The sequence below is a fragment of the Cygnus olor genome, chromosome 15 (assembly GCF_009769625.2).
Source record: "Cygnus olor isolate bCygOlo1 chromosome 15, bCygOlo1.pri.v2, whole genome shotgun sequence".
Taxonomy (NCBI): Eukaryota; Metazoa; Chordata; class Aves; order Anseriformes; family Anatidae; genus Cygnus; species Cygnus olor.
In genome coordinates this window covers 15,690,121-15,705,477 of record NC_049183.1, presented here as the reverse complement: position 1 = coordinate 15,705,477, position 15,357 = coordinate 15,690,121, and the positions used below count along the sequence as shown (strand labels likewise).

General features: G+C 45.5%; 1 protein-coding gene and 1 long non-coding RNA gene across 6 annotated transcripts; one reads left to right on the top strand and one right to left on the bottom strand.

Annotated features, from left to right (window-relative positions):
- The first annotated feature begins 1,158 nt into the window (after positions 1–1,158).
- Positions 1,159–6,660, top strand: LOC121078580. The gene is made up of 3 exons (XR_005824645.1): positions 1,159–1,328; positions 5,587–5,679; positions 6,118–6,660. It is a non-coding gene; the product is annotated as an uncharacterized LOC121078580 (long non-coding RNA).
- On the bottom strand, positions 4,281–14,796 carry C1QTNF8 (C1q and TNF related 8). Of its 5 annotated transcripts, none has more exons than XM_040574913.1 (4): positions 14,475–14,796; positions 7,263–7,416; positions 6,814–7,054; positions 4,281–6,008 (listed from the first exon to the last, which is right to left on the bottom strand). In XM_040574913.1, the coding sequence occupies exons 3-4, from the start codon at positions 7,037–7,039 to the stop codon at positions 5,461–5,463; spliced, it is 774 nt and encodes a 257-aa protein (XP_040430847.1). In that variant the 5' UTR covers positions 7,040–7,054; positions 7,263–7,416; positions 14,475–14,796; the 3' UTR covers positions 4,281–5,460. The 5 variants fall into 5 exon arrangements, with proteins under 5 accessions (XP_040430847.1, XP_040430845.1, XP_040430846.1 ...); XM_040574911.1 differs by having other exon boundaries at positions 7,259–7,416; positions 14,475–14,795; XM_040574912.1 differs by lacking the exon at positions 14,475–14,796 and adding an exon at positions 10,149–10,270 and having other exon boundaries at positions 7,259–7,416.
- Between the last annotated feature and the right edge of the window lie 561 nt (positions 14,797–15,357).

The window sequence follows — 15,357 nt, the reverse complement described above, 5'->3', positions numbered from 1 at the left end:
AGAATTGCTGTAAAGCAGGGAGCAACAGCAGGACCAGCGCATCCTCTCTGCAGGACAGCACGAGCTCACAGTTAGAGCACCAGAAATAAGCCTGGCCCACGTGGGGGCTTGGCAGGAGTTAAATTGTTTCAGTGGTGAGCTCAGGGCACTGAATCAGGCCTCCCAGGCCCTCTTCTCACCTGGCTTTGACTACTCCTTACCATCCCAGGGGTGCAAGCAAGGCAATTAGCTGTGCTTCAGACTCCCTGCTAAACCTCCAGCAAGGGGAAGACCTACTACTCCTCACCTGCTGCTCTATTTGCTGAGAATTAGAAAGTGCTGTAGGAAGTGGTATCTTGAAGGAGATGATTTTTGCTTTGCAGCTCACTAAAGTAGTCCAGGGAGTCAATGAACTGGCCTAGAAGTTTAATCAACTTAGACAAGCCTGATGGTATACAGCACTGGGGTCTAACATGAAGCAAGCATGCAAAAAATGAATAATTAGGAAAGGAAGCAGGGAGCACACAGAGGTTTTAGCTTCCTTGCTGCCATTTGGCATGGAGAGCACTAAGTACCAGCCCAGTCATCAGCTCTGCCAAGTATAATGAGCTCTAATAACACTGTAAGAGCTATTAACCCATACAGAAGTTGTTTGTCACAGCCAGGTCTATAAACCCTTTATAAGCTCTTTCTAGAGAGCATTTTTGAGTGGCTACAGCATTATTTAGACTGCACAAGAAGGCACTAAATACCTTAAAGAGCAAGAGTTTCTGTAGGGTCAGCAGAGAAGCTGCAGGGCCAGCTGTAGGACCCAAGAAGGGTCCTTATAACACCCTCACGCTCAGCACTGCTGCAGCTCATCACAGGCAAGGGGGACAAAAGGAGAGAGAGAGCACACAGAGCTTGACACAACAAGCAATGAAATAAAACAGTATTGTACCTACTAAGTACTAAAGCAGAGCTCTCATCTGGAGTTCCTTCCTAGTGCCTCACTCATTTAACCCCCACAGAGCTCACCTCTTCTGGCAAAACCAAACAGCTGCCTAGACTTTATCACTGCCTTATGTAGTCCCTCAGCTTGTTACAGCAGACCCAGGAGTGCTGTGAGTAATTTGCTGTGTCTCTATATAAAGGGGAGCTCAAGCAACACACCCTAGTGCTGTTTCTAGGAGGAAAAAAGAAGTATTGAGGGGAAGGAAGCTTTAAGGAAAGTCTATGCTATTTTCAGCTTATGAAGAAAAGAGGTGTAGGCTCTGCTAGAGTTCAGATGCCTCTGTGCTCAAGTTAAAAGATTTTTTTTGTCAAGTCTGCAAGTGTGAGGATTTTCTCTGGTCTTACACCTACAGGGGGTATGTACTGAGGAAATGAGCAAAAGCAAGTTACAGAGCAATTGCACAGCTAAGTAAGGGCTCTGCAGAAGTCCTACAAATCATAATGTGAAGCTTCATTTGGTGCAATTGTGTAAGGAAGGATAATGAATGAGCATATTTAGAAGTCATAAGATAGACCTAAGCATGGGACTCAGTGGGGCAGATAGATCCCTAGTAATTACTGAGCTGTGCTGCAGGGCTTCTTATGTGGGGGTCTATGATATTTGAAATTACAGCTGGAGATTCTTCGTATAGGTTTTTAGTAGGAAGTATTTCTTGTGTTTTTTCAGAATTTCATCAGGATAAAATGCTGAAACCTAAATCTACAGGAAAAGAGGTTAAAGGGATGCTGCAGTTCTCAGTTTTGCTCCTCTGCCTTAAGCTAGAGCTGCCTGTATTGTTCCTGGTAGATCCTAGGATGTCTTTGAAGGCTTCTAGGGATTGAGCATTAGTCTCTCCTGCTGCAGCCACCTGCAGGGTCCACCTCTCCTTCTTCAAGTTTTTTTTCCTAATGCTGCACATAAATCTTGCTCCATCCCCAGTGGATGTGGGCAGGTCACTTGCTTGCTCTCCCCATTCATCACCTTTTCACTACAAGGACAGGCGCTGACCCAGCGCGATCTTCCATGTGAGGTGTTGCTCTAGGGCTCTGATGCCAAAGACATGAAGGAGAGGATGCTAGATGAGTTTGTCTCCTCCCTGTTGCCAAGGCTTGGGCTAATAAGTGCAAATATAGGACAGATTTGAGGTCAGAAAATGAAAAGTAAATTGACTTAAACTCTGTTTTAATCTTCCTATGTCAAGCAAAGGAAATTCTTGGGAGTAGCTGCTTCTCACTTGATATTTTCCATAATCTGTTATTTCTGCTCTTACAGAAATTCTGTTTCTGCCTTTCCAACTCCTTGTGCAGGCTCTCAACAGACTCCTCTGCTTCCTTGATTTCTGGTCCTGTCCCAGGGGCAAGGAAGATTATTTTGGCAACTTGATTTATTGGTGCCTTGTATCATGGGGACTTTGTCTTCCACAGAGGTTCTGGGGTAAAAGACACCTGTATGAGAGCTAATGCCTATTAGTAAAATGCACTTGGGATTTATAGTAGCTGAGGCAGTTTTGTCATTTCCATGTATTGCTATTCTTTGAAGGATTTGCAAAAAATATATATTTTTGATAGATCCCTGATATTTATTTCAAAGTGAAATGTACCTATTTAAGGAAAATTATTAGAAAAGGAAATATAAATGTGTTGTATTTCCTTTCCATTTAGATTTAAGAAGTAAATTCCCCTGCTTTTTTCTTCAAAAAAACCTTGAAAATCCTTTTTTTCAAAGTTTGGTGCTCCATGTTACATGTTGCTGGAGAAAAAAAGAAAGGATTTAAATTCTTCCTATAAAAGAGGCTCTGGCAAGCTGCCTGTATGTTGATGAGCAGTTCTGAAATACTTGTGCTTTAGATTTGGCTCATTAAACTTCTCTAAATAGGGATGCTTGTCCCAGCCCTTGAAGTTGGGGGGAAAAAAAAAATGGATTCATTCAAAAGGTGGCAGTAGGGATGTTTTTGTACATTGTGCTTTTTTAGGTATTTCACTTTTTTTCTCCAGAGAACTCAGCAGGCTGAGACTTCTAGTTCTTTGATAATAAAAGCAACTGATTTGAATAATGTGTGCAAACCAATAACCTTTTTTATTATTTGAAAGGTTATTCTGCACCAGAAACCGATGTGGCTTTAATGATTTACCTGCTTATAACCCTGACATGTCAGTCAAGAGCATTTTGAATGTGTCCTATCAGGGTCTCTCTAACTGTGTCTCCAGGTGTTATGGAGATGCACATGTATAGAGATATAGAAATATGGATTTTTGCTTGCTTCCTGGTAGAAAGTAACTTTTCCAAAATCAGTGTGGGTTGAGCATAAACATGCACTGGGTGTTTTTTTTTCCAGAGCTGGATTAGGCCCTGTCAATAACTCCAGCTGGGCCTGACATTTTAAGAGGGCTGGATCATCTTTTTTTCTTTTTAATTATAGTCAGTGCAGCGAGCTGTGGATGGGGTGAGCCAAAGCTGCACGGAGCCGCTCGATATGCGAGGAACGTTGGGCAGCCCTGGTGAATAATCACTGCTCCACCGCAGGCAGCTCGTGGGGCACGGTTCTCTGCAGCTGCAAAATCTGGGTCTGTGCAGGGAGTGAGTGGTTCAGAGGTAGGGAAAAGGCTGGGGAAAAACAGTCTGGAAATGCCTTCAGAGAGTGCAGTGGGAAGGCTTCTGCTGGTGCCTGTTTGCTCAGGGCTGGCACCTCCCTGCTAGTGCTCTCAGCACTAAGTGGTGAGCCGCAAATAAGCAATGCGGCCATTAGGGCTTTTACCATCACCCTAATGGAAACTGCTGATTAGGAAGCTTTTTTAGAAGGGACAAAAAAAAAAAAAGGAAATGCTGCTGTGCAGTGTGGCCTGATCTAAGCAGCTGGGATATCTGACGGCAGGTCAGTGAAGGATCTGCATGAAATGCCCTTGGGATTTTAGAGCTGTGCAAGTTTCCCAGTTTCCCTTCTGAGGGCTGCAGCAGGCTGTAATGAAAGTAGGAGCAGACATATTTCAAGGCTGATAGACCTCTTCTCATAATGCATTTACTTTGTAGATAGGCTACTTAAAAATTCCTATCTTCACTAAGACTGTGAGAGCTTAGAAAGATTTGATATTTATTTTACAGCAAGGGTTCGTCAACTTCTCTGTCTCCCTATCCTGATACTCAGCAATGGCTGTTTACTGACCTGCAAAGGAGAGGAATTGAAGGTTTCAGTCTGGAGTTCAGTTTCTGGAACCCTTTGGTGTTAAAGTAAAATTGCCACCTGACATGATAATGTGGGACCGAGTGTTCAGCCTAGTGCTTTTAGCCCTGTACTGTGAAAAGCATATGGAAGCAAGATAAACAAAGCCAGTGTATTCAAAGCAAAATGTTTATTTCAGCTACTTTTCTGAATAGCTGTGGTGAGGCACAGCAGTGAAGCAATTTGCCTAGCAAGAACTTTTCATGTATCCTTCATACAAATGGCTTGGGATGCAAACAGGAGACTAGGGAAATGGGGATGGAGGAACTGAGGGAAACAAGGCTTCTTGCTGTTGCATGTACCTTTCCACTGTTATATCAATACCTTTTGGGGTGAAGAAAGGAAACCAAATCCCCTGAAATATTGCTGCTTTTAGAAAAGCACCATTTTTCTTCCCAGTTTCCTCCTCCAGCTGCCAGAGATGGTGCTGTAAGATGGTAGTTTCCAGACACCAGGATGGCCTCAGGCTCCAGCTTGGCCATGAGCACTCACGAATCAGATCCCAGGGCAGAGCCTGTTGTTTTCCTTAAAAATGGAAATAAATGTGCTCCCACCTGTGCTGGATGTTCTGGTGCAAAAAGTTTTGCTAGCAATATAGCCGTCTAGCAAAGTTATGGCATGTGGCTGCAGCTGTACTTAAAACTATGCCTCAAAGTATTCTCATATCGATACACTGTTATTTATGTAATTCTAGCATTATGCTCTCAGAATGTAGTATTACATGAAATGGAACAAAAAAATGTAATTTAGGGTAAATGTACTGTGCAAAATATTCTTAATACTGGTGTGGTCTTGCTCACCTGAATGGAGCAGACCTGGTGTAGGTGCTCTTATTAGCAATAGTACACACTGCAAAGATATAAGCATTGTTTTAGGAGTAGATACATTCCTTAACTAGCCACCAGATTACAGGTGTCTGAAGATGACCATTACAGCCAATTCAAAATGCCTTTTCCAAAGCAGAGCAGACACTATATTTTTTGCTTCCAACTTGGCAGACTTCAGGGATGATCCTGGGGATCTATACAGGGCTGTACAACTGGGGCCTTCTGTGCTTTGTCTCCAGGGCATGTTAAGGGTTAAACCTTCTCTGTACTCATAGCTTGCATCACCTTGAAACACCACCACCTCCATCCACATAGGTGTCCTTGGCATGGACAGACAGCCCCATCCCCATCTGCAGGCCAGGAGGCTGCCAGCTGCAGTCCTTCCAAGTGGAGCTAGACGTGCATTTCTATGAGGGAAGACACTAATGCCCTGCCAAAGCTTTGAGACTGAAGCTGAAGAACAGCTACTCTACAGCTGGCTTGATTAAATGGCCATTGAAGATGATGTAAACATCAGACTCCTCGCTGTAGATGGCATTTTCTCGCTCCCGCTTGAACATCCGCACCCAGACCTCTTCTCCTTCCTGCAGGTCCAGCATCAGGCTCTGGCTCTGCATGATGCTGCGGTCGCTGGGCTGGGCGTAGAGGATGGCCACCTCCTTCTCGTTCTTCATCAGGTGCAGGTAGGTCTCCTTGAAGTTCCAGGTGTGGACGTTGAGGCTGAAGTAGTAGATCCCTGGCACATAGCAGAAGAACTTCCCTGAGAACATGTTGAAGTGCTTGTAGAGGTTCACAAACTCAGTGTCAAAAATGACTTGCTGGAAGTAGTCTGAGCTATGAAGGGGCTTTCTCCGACCCACTGAAAAAGCAGCATAGAGCTGCTTGCAGGAATGGCCCTGTGGGCCAGGCTGACCTTTCTGGCCCTTCCGTCCATTAAAGCCACGTAGACCCCTCTCTCCTTCCTTCCCAACTGCTCCAGGGTACCCTTTTTCTCCCATTTCACCCTTCTCACCTGTAAGCATAAAGGAAAACCTTGTCAAACACAAGCACATGAAGTCCAAGCTGCAGTTATCTTGTTGGAGTCTGCCAACAAAGCATCTGCTAAAACCTTGTTTTCACAGCACAAATATCTGGAAGTGCCAGTCAGACACCAGCACCCTCCTTCTCAGAAGGATAAAAATGCCAGGTGAAAGCTTGGCCACACTTAGTTCATGGTGCTGATGCACAAAATAATTCTGGTAGTGAAACTCCATCACCTAACCAGACCATTTACACAAATCCAGCTAAATGCACAGCCTCTCTGTGCAGAAATTTGGGTAAGAAAAATTGCAAGTCTTTTTTAAAGCTTGATTTGGGTCTGGGTGATGCTGCTGGGTTTGTCTGGTCTGAGTGTCACTGCTCACAGGACCCCTGACATGTCTCCTGTATTATATGCTTAACTCTTATTTGCTTACCTTGCCAAAATGAAATGTGAAATAGAAAAAATGGGTGACCATCTTTCCTATTTTCTTATTCCTTATTCTACTGTCTTTATTCTTTATTCTACTGTTTAGTAATTTTGTGATAACATTTGCATCTGTGTTTTAGTGTGATCTAACTCAAGCTTCCAGCAGTTCAGATTTCTGATGGATTAAAGCCTTTTGCCACTTCCCACTTGTGCCCACTTACAGCCTGTGGCATGTCACCCCTTGACCTCTTGGGTAAATGAATCGGATGAGTTTCTTGGTGCAGGGAGAAGGAGCAGCACAGCCTGCAGAATAAAGGTGTGCGAGTAAGACGCAGGCAGGATGTTTATCGCAGTAGTCACTTCTACCCACCTTTGAGGATGGTGATATCGATGGTGGGCTGGACTTTGGGTACCGAAAAAGCAGGGTCGCTGCTCATCCTCGTGTACCGTGAGGAGATGATGGAGACGGGCTGCTCGGAAGGCCCGCAGCACCGCACGCACGAGAGGCGCCGCGATTCCCGTCGCGGCAGGCCCTTCTCCAGCACGGCGCCGACGCTGGCGGTGGCCACCAGGAGCAGGAGAAACACGGTGCTCATCTTCAGCTGAGCCAGCTGGACCGAGCAAAGGAACAAATGATTAATGTGGCAATTCAGGTCAGAGCTGCTGATGGGCCATCTGTTAATCTTGCTGCAAGGTGCATTTCTGATTAATTATTAGCTTATCTTGTAGTGGCACCAGGAGACTCCAGGTAGGAAGGGTTCCCCCCTGTGTACTGTTTACAAGCAACGGAAAAGACTATCCTCATCTCACATTACCTACAGTTGAAATATCTGTCAGGAGACACCAGGTAAACACAGGAAAAAAGCCTGCGGAGATAAGGAACTACAGCTGAGGTGCTTAAAGATGTCGTAGCAAGCTCTGCTCAAGGTGCGCTTGCTGTCTGGCTGTTGTCAGAACTGTCCTTGGAACGGCACTGGGTAAAAAAAAAAAAAAGCTTTACTCAACAGTTTCTTGCTTTGCTGTCCTGAAAAATTTGAAGTCAGATGAAGAAAATAAAACCAAACACTTTTTTTTTTTTTTTTTAGGAAAAAGCTGGTGGAAAAATCAACTGAAGAATAAAAGCATTTCTCCATTAAGATTATCTCTCAGCCTCTTGCTGGTAATCCTTTTCACAAAGATCAAGCCAAGTGGTTTGTGGCTTTGACCATATCCATTTGCTTTTTCTAGCAGAATTCCTCTGTTTCCTATTTTAATTTTTCCATTGTGCAGAATGTAGAGCCAAATATATGCAACAAGCACAGACTGAACTGGGGCTTGCTCTGCCCAAAACTGCTAGTTTTTGAGATTGTCTACTGCATTTTCAAGAGATACTGGAAAGCTTCAAAGGCCCTAAATACTGGATGAAATGAACAGGCAGAAACAATTTCTGGTGGTAAACTGTAGATGAGTTTTCCTCTAGCTCCCCATCACCCTCCTTCCTAGGGAGGGAGTGGAGCTGGAAGCAGGCGAATGCTGCATACATACCATGCATAATTAGTGTCATTCTGCTGATTGCAGTGGTGTTTCATACAAGACATATTTTGGAATGATGCCTTTTTGGACCTTATCCAAAGTCCAATTAGTCAGATGGACTCTTGTTGACCTCGGGCTGGGAACAGCTCTTACAGTTCCTCTTCTACCAGCTTTTATTCCTGGAATAGGTAGGAATGGTAGTACCTAGATATCCTGGCTTTCAGAAATGGCACAATGGATGCAGGTCCCATCTGTATTTTGCTGAGGGAGGGGATCCTACTCTGCAGCTATACAAAGGCTTCACGGGGCACAAAATGGACCAGTCAAGAAAATATGGAAAAAAGTGTCAGTATGGGGCAAGATACTTGGATTGTACAGGCATTCTTGGGAGATGTTTTCTTCTAGTTCTTGCTTGCCCCAAAAGAGCTGTCATTCACACCTTTTATTACTTGGTGTAATCCAGCTCTCTGGAAACCTGATGAATACTTATTAGCAGCAATATAATAACTTTCCTTCTGACAGCAGTGAAAGTTCTTTCATCAAATCTGTCATAACTTGAAATGATCTTTCTATTCATAATTGTACCTTATTCTAGGTACAAGTCTGAGGAGGGATTAATACTCCTTTATATCAGTGTTCGGAGCCTGAATTCTCATTTTCATTAAGTCCTTTTTAATTTTCATTCAGTCTTTAAGCTATCTTTGTGCTGCCAACCAGGACCAAAAATGCAATGCAAGTCTAAATGGACAGCAGGTCATAAATAACCAGCCTGTACGTGACCAGAACAGAAAGTTTGCACTGCAGAGAGCGTTTTGGGTCCAAGTGATGTTTCTGGGGTCTCCTTTGCAGTGATTAAAGCTTGTACATATACATAATGGTCTAAGGAAGACCATGTGTTGACTCAGAGTCCCAGGCACTTGGGGCCGATATATCCTACATGGGACTAAAAGCTATTTAGTCCTTGGGAGGGTGGGTAGTCAATAACCTGGGGATAAAGTATAAGGCATTTGATTACATTATCTGAACATTAAAACTGGAGGATGTAATTGCTCATAATACCTTCATGAAGGAGAAAGAGCATTCATTAAGAGGAGTATTCATAATGGGTGGAAGGCAAAGGCTTCATAAATACGAAGAAATTAATTCGACATTTTTATAGGCCATTATTCTGCTTAAGATGAATGACTTTCCTATTTTTAGAAGTGGTTTAAGGAAGAAAAGTCTGGGTGAGAAATCAGTGCTCAGGTTGTGCACGTTTTACATTGCTGCAGTCCAAGCGCCCATTGAGGAAATCATGGCCGCTTGCATGATTCATGAAGAACAATCACTCAAGGTCTTGGCTAGAAATTGCATTTGGAAAAATGAGGCCAGCCAGGCACAAATCCAGGCAATTCATGGCAGCCTAGAACTGACACACACACCCTTACACCACATTTTCCTTCATGGTTTTACATTCCCGAGCAGCACAATCTTCTAGAAATGGCGTCAGACCTGTGAATTTGAGACTCAACCAAAGTTTTGTTTGTGTGCATGTATCTGTCGCTGTCCTCCCTGTTGAATAAAGTTTGGTAAGGCAGCATAAACACGTATGTGGTTGCAAAAGCTCTGGTTAGTTGTGATTTCAATGATATATGCAAATAAACAGATTCAGATTTACAGCTTGCTCATAACAGTCCAGAAAGGACAAAAGAAGAGGGAAAGTGGAGAGAAAAGAAACTGAGGAGGCTGAAAGAACAAAGAATCCAGCAGTATGGGGTTCAGTCTGAAAGGCATCCAGCATAAAAGCAGAGATTAAGTGGAGGAAAAAAACTCAAAACAGAGGAATCAAGCATGCAACAGGAAAGGAAACAAACCCAGCAAGGCTTTCCTGGTAACAAGACTATGCTGATCTGAGGAAAAAAAAATGATTTAAGCCAGATTTCAGAGGGAAAGCAAATATAACTCTCGTGGTAGGGAAGTCAAATCTGACACCTTAAAAAAAAAGTAATAAGAAGGAATATGGAGCTCAGAATTTAAGATCTGTGAGGTAAAGTAAGCAGTTGGTTTTAGACATTTTTTTTCCCCTAAAGATAATTATTGCGACCTTCTGTTGTCAAACGTGGTGGTGATGGATTTGACTCCACTGGAGCAGGTTTATCTTCAGAAGACAGCAAGCAATGGACTCGGCTTTGCTCCGATACGGCCGTGACTCACCGGCGTGCAGGTCCGTGAGGTTCTCTGTCGTGCATCACGCAGGTCCCTGCGCTGGAGGGACATCCATCCTCCTGCCCTCGCCATCCCACGCGCTCGTTAGTGCCTGAAATGATGCATTAGTACTGCAGCGAGCAACCCGCGGCTGCAAAGCTGAGCGTGCTCCTCCTTGGCCATCCTTCACGGCTCCTCTCCTGAGACAGACAGGAGCATCCTGGAAGCAACAGATTAAAACTACAAGTGTAAAGTATTGGCTTCGCCTTCCACACTGGGAACCTGCGAATCACAACCAGTTTTGGTTCAGCAATCTTGTTTTTCCCATCAGGAAAAAAAAATTAACAGATGACAGACACACGGGCATCCTAATGGCTAGGGGGAAGCTGGTCTGCTGGCTTTGGAAACTCTAGAGTCCATAAATGTTTCACCTGAGAACAAGAAGAGGTTCTCAGCCCTCCCTCTCCCAAAACCACTTTTTCAGTTCAGCTTCTTTGGCTCTTCTTTGAATTGGGTTCATTTTGATAGAGTTGATGGACAATTGATGAGTCTGAAACATTTCTGTTGAAAAGCTTGCGGCAACATGCAGAAAAATGTAAGATGTTTTGATGTTTCTGATGCTTCCTGCAAAGTGCTCAAGGAGCAGGAAGCTTGCTGCAGGGCCGGGCGTCCGGCTGCTTTGGTGCAATATGCAATGCCAAGATAAATGACTTGCTCTTCCCAAAACGCTCTCGAGCCTCCCACTCCAAACCCATGAAACATCACACAGCACACAGAGCCAGCAAGCAGGACCAGGATGAAACCCAACAACCAAGATACTAAGAAAGAAAAAAATCTGCATGTGATTAAATGGGCATATTGAACAATATTTTCCCAAATTTATGGATCATAAAATGAGACATCTGAACCTGATGAAAAAACAGTTAATTTTGGTGAATTTCTGGTGATGATGATGGCTGGATATTAGTTGTGTTCACTGTGACGTTAGAATATATGTTACTGTTGGAGAGCTGTTTAAATGTAATGGAACTGTACTTTGTACTGACTGGAACTGTACTTTAGCTAATGTTTGAAAACACTTTGGTTTTTCTGTCCCTTCCCCTCTGAATCTGAGTATAAAGACAATGTTAAAATCCAACTAAAGGGGCTGTGTGCAGGTATTTCTGCCTAGCCCAAAGCAAGAAGGAAAAGTAAGTGGAGATACCAGCCTGCTTGCATTAAACTCAAGCAGGACTGTTGCTCGGACCCGCCTGCAAGGCTGGATCTGCCCCTCCTGATGGCATTGCCAGTACAAACCCTTGAGTGGCTGCTGCACGGGCAGCGCCCAGTCACTGCACTCGTGAGGATGCTCTGCCCAAGCCAGGGATGCTGCTCTCTGGCTACTGCCATGCTTAGTGCAAGCCAGAGCAGATTAAATGGTGCATTTTTGCTCTGCACTGACCTTGGAAGCACCCCTACTCAAATGCAATCCAACAGGCATTTCATTTACACATCTTTTACCTTCTACGGACAACCTGTGCTGAAAGTGATGGCTTCCCAGTGACACCTGGCCCTCCTGATGTCTGCCAGCTAAAAAAGGCAAATTCCTTCCATGCAAGGCTTTGGAGATGCCACAAACCTGGGCTAAGGAAGGGCAGAAACCATTAGTTTCAGTCCAGGGAGTTAAATGATGTGATGCTTTCTTCCTGTGTGCAACTTCTTCTGTTTAAATATATTTTCTTGACACTATTACAGCTAGAGAGAGCACCTTGATTGATTTTTTTTTGGTTCATGATTGAGTTTAATCTTGTAGCTCAAAGTAGGCAGCTTATGTATGAGGTGCATTTGCTCATGCAAAGCTTTTTAATGATACTGTGTACCTGAAGAATTTTAACACTTCCATATAAAGCAACACATCTGGGCAACAGGAACGATAAGAAATCCCCATAATATCTGCAAAAATAGCTTGCTTGCCCTGCACACAGAGAAGGTAAAAGGAAGCAAAGCAAATCAGCCTGGGAGCTGGACCAAAGGGTTTTCCCCCCATTGTGGGGTTGGTTAGCACGCTTAGCTCTAATCCTAACCAAACCATAGCAGGTCACCTCGAGCACTGCAGGCAGCCCCTCGGGGATGTATAGGTCTTGTCCTTTGGCAGACCTCCATTAACCCACCCCAGCCTGTGTTTTCACTGGGTACGTGTGCGGGTACAAGTGTGTCCTTACCTCGCAGGGATGCTCGGAGGTGAAATCCCAGCCACAGCTGTGCTGAGCTCACACGCTGCGATAGCAAGAGTTCACGAAGCAGAAATTGTTCTTGGATCCCCGAGCTGCACTTTAAATTTCTGCTAACGTTTTCCTTCCTGTTATTGCTATGGCTTCACTTGGAAAAGCAATCTATGACTATCTTCTCTCTAAATTCACGGCGCACAGGACAGCGCCAGCCGCTGCCCGTTTTAATTAGTGATAAATCTGGACTGAAAACCCATGAGGGCAGTTAAGACTAAAACCCTTCTTGTGCCGCCGAGATGGAAAACACATGGATGCGTCAGCTTCGGACCTCGGCATCATTCCAGAGACGGAAATTATTCTGCTTCTGCTTTTTTACCTTTTGTCTCCTTGCACGCCCTGAGCTCCTTGTCGCCCCAGACTGCCTCATATCGCCTGCAGCAGGAAACGAAGTGGCGCTGGAGCCACTTTTGTCTGGACACTGGACTTCCTCTTGGAAACAACTTGTTGGGGATTTTTTATTTTTTTTCTCCAGAAGGATTTAAAATTTCTTCATGAGCAATTTATTGTAGAAAAGCCCAAACCACTGAAGGAGCCTGCACGTTTTCCAAGCAGCACTGCAACAGTGACGACTTGGCAGTTCCTCTGCCCACAATGTCAGCGCTGCCCATGGAGCTGCTCCGCTCCGACACAATGCTGCAGAGATGTTCGGCTCGAGCCGAGCATCAGGAGCCCTTCTGCAGCCACGGAGTGACTTGAGGGCTCGCAGACAAGAATATTTGGATCCCAAAATGCAGCATGGTTTAAAAATTTCCACTGTCAGTAGTGGTTTGCAGATGACCTCCGTTAACGCCCTCTTGTCTGCAGTGTTTATACAATGAGCTGAAGCAGAAGCAGAAGAGGGGTTGGGAGCACTGCTGGGGACAGTTTGAGCCCTGCGGGTTGTGAGCAGGCTGGGAACGGAGGCAGGGATGGGGTCTGGCCTCAGAGAGGCCCAGGGGTGTTATCTGCATCCAGTTTGTAATGGCTAATGGGGACATTAGGGTAGTTTGTAGTTTTTCTGGGTATGTTTTCATTTTGGGGTGATTTCTTAGCACATGCCTGTGGGAATTCAGCCTGGCTGAAGTCCCCAATCCCTCTGCCCAGGAGGAGCTGCACTTGCTGCAATGCCCACGGAAACATGGGCACCCCCACCCCGTGCAGCAGCGGTTCACAGGCTTGGGAAGAGGCGAGGACCCCAGGCACAGCTCCCTTCCTATTGCTGCACACACCTGGCCCCTGAGAGATGTATGGATTTAATGCAGGTGCCCTGCAAGTGCTCCGTGGGAAGAACGTGTGCCTGCGTGGAAATGGTTGTGTGCACGTGGGCACCGGCATCTTCACATGGTGCCGCCTTTCCTGGTCTGCCACAGGCAGTTGTCACACTCATCTTGGTGCAAACAGGGAGCAAAGGAGTTTTGCTGGCTCCTGAGCAAACAGCTCTCCATTTCTCTTTCTCCTCTCCCCTGCCTGCTCTGCCGAGGCCAGGCAGCTCCTGGAAATGGCCCTGCCGGGGCTAGGCGGGTCCCTGACTGCGCGCCCGTCCCGTGGCAAGCCCAGGCAGTGATTCAGCCCCATGCTGCCGCCGCACTGACCTGCTTAAAAATCACTCTCAGGGCAGCTTCTGGATGGAGCAAGTGGCCCTGCCGAGGTAGAAGCACCAAGGCTCCCTTGCCTTTTCCAACCAAACGGCAGCTAGTCCGGGACTTGTCCCGTGAGACTCAGCCGCCCCAGGAACTGGGTTGTCCATGTCCTGGAGCGCTGTGGTGTCCCCGCACCTCCCTGCTCCATCCTGCCCCAGCTGTGGCACTGTCCCCGTCCTGAGCACAACCAGACCGAGCAGCAGCGTTCATGGGTGGGTACGGAAACGAGCAGCCTTAGCAGGAACAAACTGAAGCTCGTTCAGCAATAACCTGGCCTTGCACTTATTTGCTTGCTGCAGCGAAGCAGAAAAAGCCAGACGAAGCAGCGAGGGCGAGAGACCACCTCTGTATGACTCACCCAACAACCTGCTTCTGCAGGGTGGGAACACTTTGTTCCCTATAGCGATAGTATTTTTTTTTCACAACTTATTCAGACCCATTTAACTTACCTTGTGACTCAGAACCCCGTCTCTTACTTCCCTTGCTGTTGCTTAGCAGGATGCATAATATGAAAGCTGCTGTTCATTCAGGAGTTTTAGTCCTCGGCAGCTGCTGCAGCTTCCTAGCTGGAGTCCAAATGAAACACCGAAAGTCAGTCCGGCTCTTTATGAAACCCAGCAGCTAGCTTGTTTGCAAAAGCTGTTTTTTTCTTGTTTCTTTGCTTGCATCAACTTGTGCTGGGTTTCTGTGCTTTTGTCCTGCTATCGTTTCCCTAGGACTTGCAGCCAGTCTGTCTGGTTGCACGGTGCCTCTCACAATGGTGGAAATGAAACCCAAAAAATTTTGTGAATAAGCGAAAAGAAAAAAAAAAAAGAAAAGAAAAAATCAAAAACCACAGACCCAAAACCACATTCAGTGTTTGAGCCAAGAGAGAAAGTGCTGGGATCACATGGAAATAATTTTTCTTTGGGAGATTTCAGCATCTTCTTGGGCAGGAGAAAAAAAAAAAAAAGAAACAAAATCAAAGCTCTGGCTTTTGTGTACGAGTTGATGAGTTGTCGAACTAGCAGAAGCCTGTAGAAGGGGTGCAGCAGTGGAAACTGCCTCTGTGGTGATTTTGGGGGTAGGTGTAGGTACTGGCCATGGTGACAGGGAAGGTGTCACCCTGCTGTCCCTTGCACCTCCCTGCTGAAAAACAAAAACGTGGCTCTTTGCTTCTTTAGGAGCAGATTTGGGGCTAATCTCAGGAAGGTGATGTGCAGCTGCAGTATCTTCCCACCACAAAAGTATGTTGATTTCCCTCCCTGCTTCAAAGGTTTCAGGGATAACGCTTTATACCACCCCCCCCCATGGGGGGGATGCGCTGAGCATCAGCATCCTACGAATGGCAAT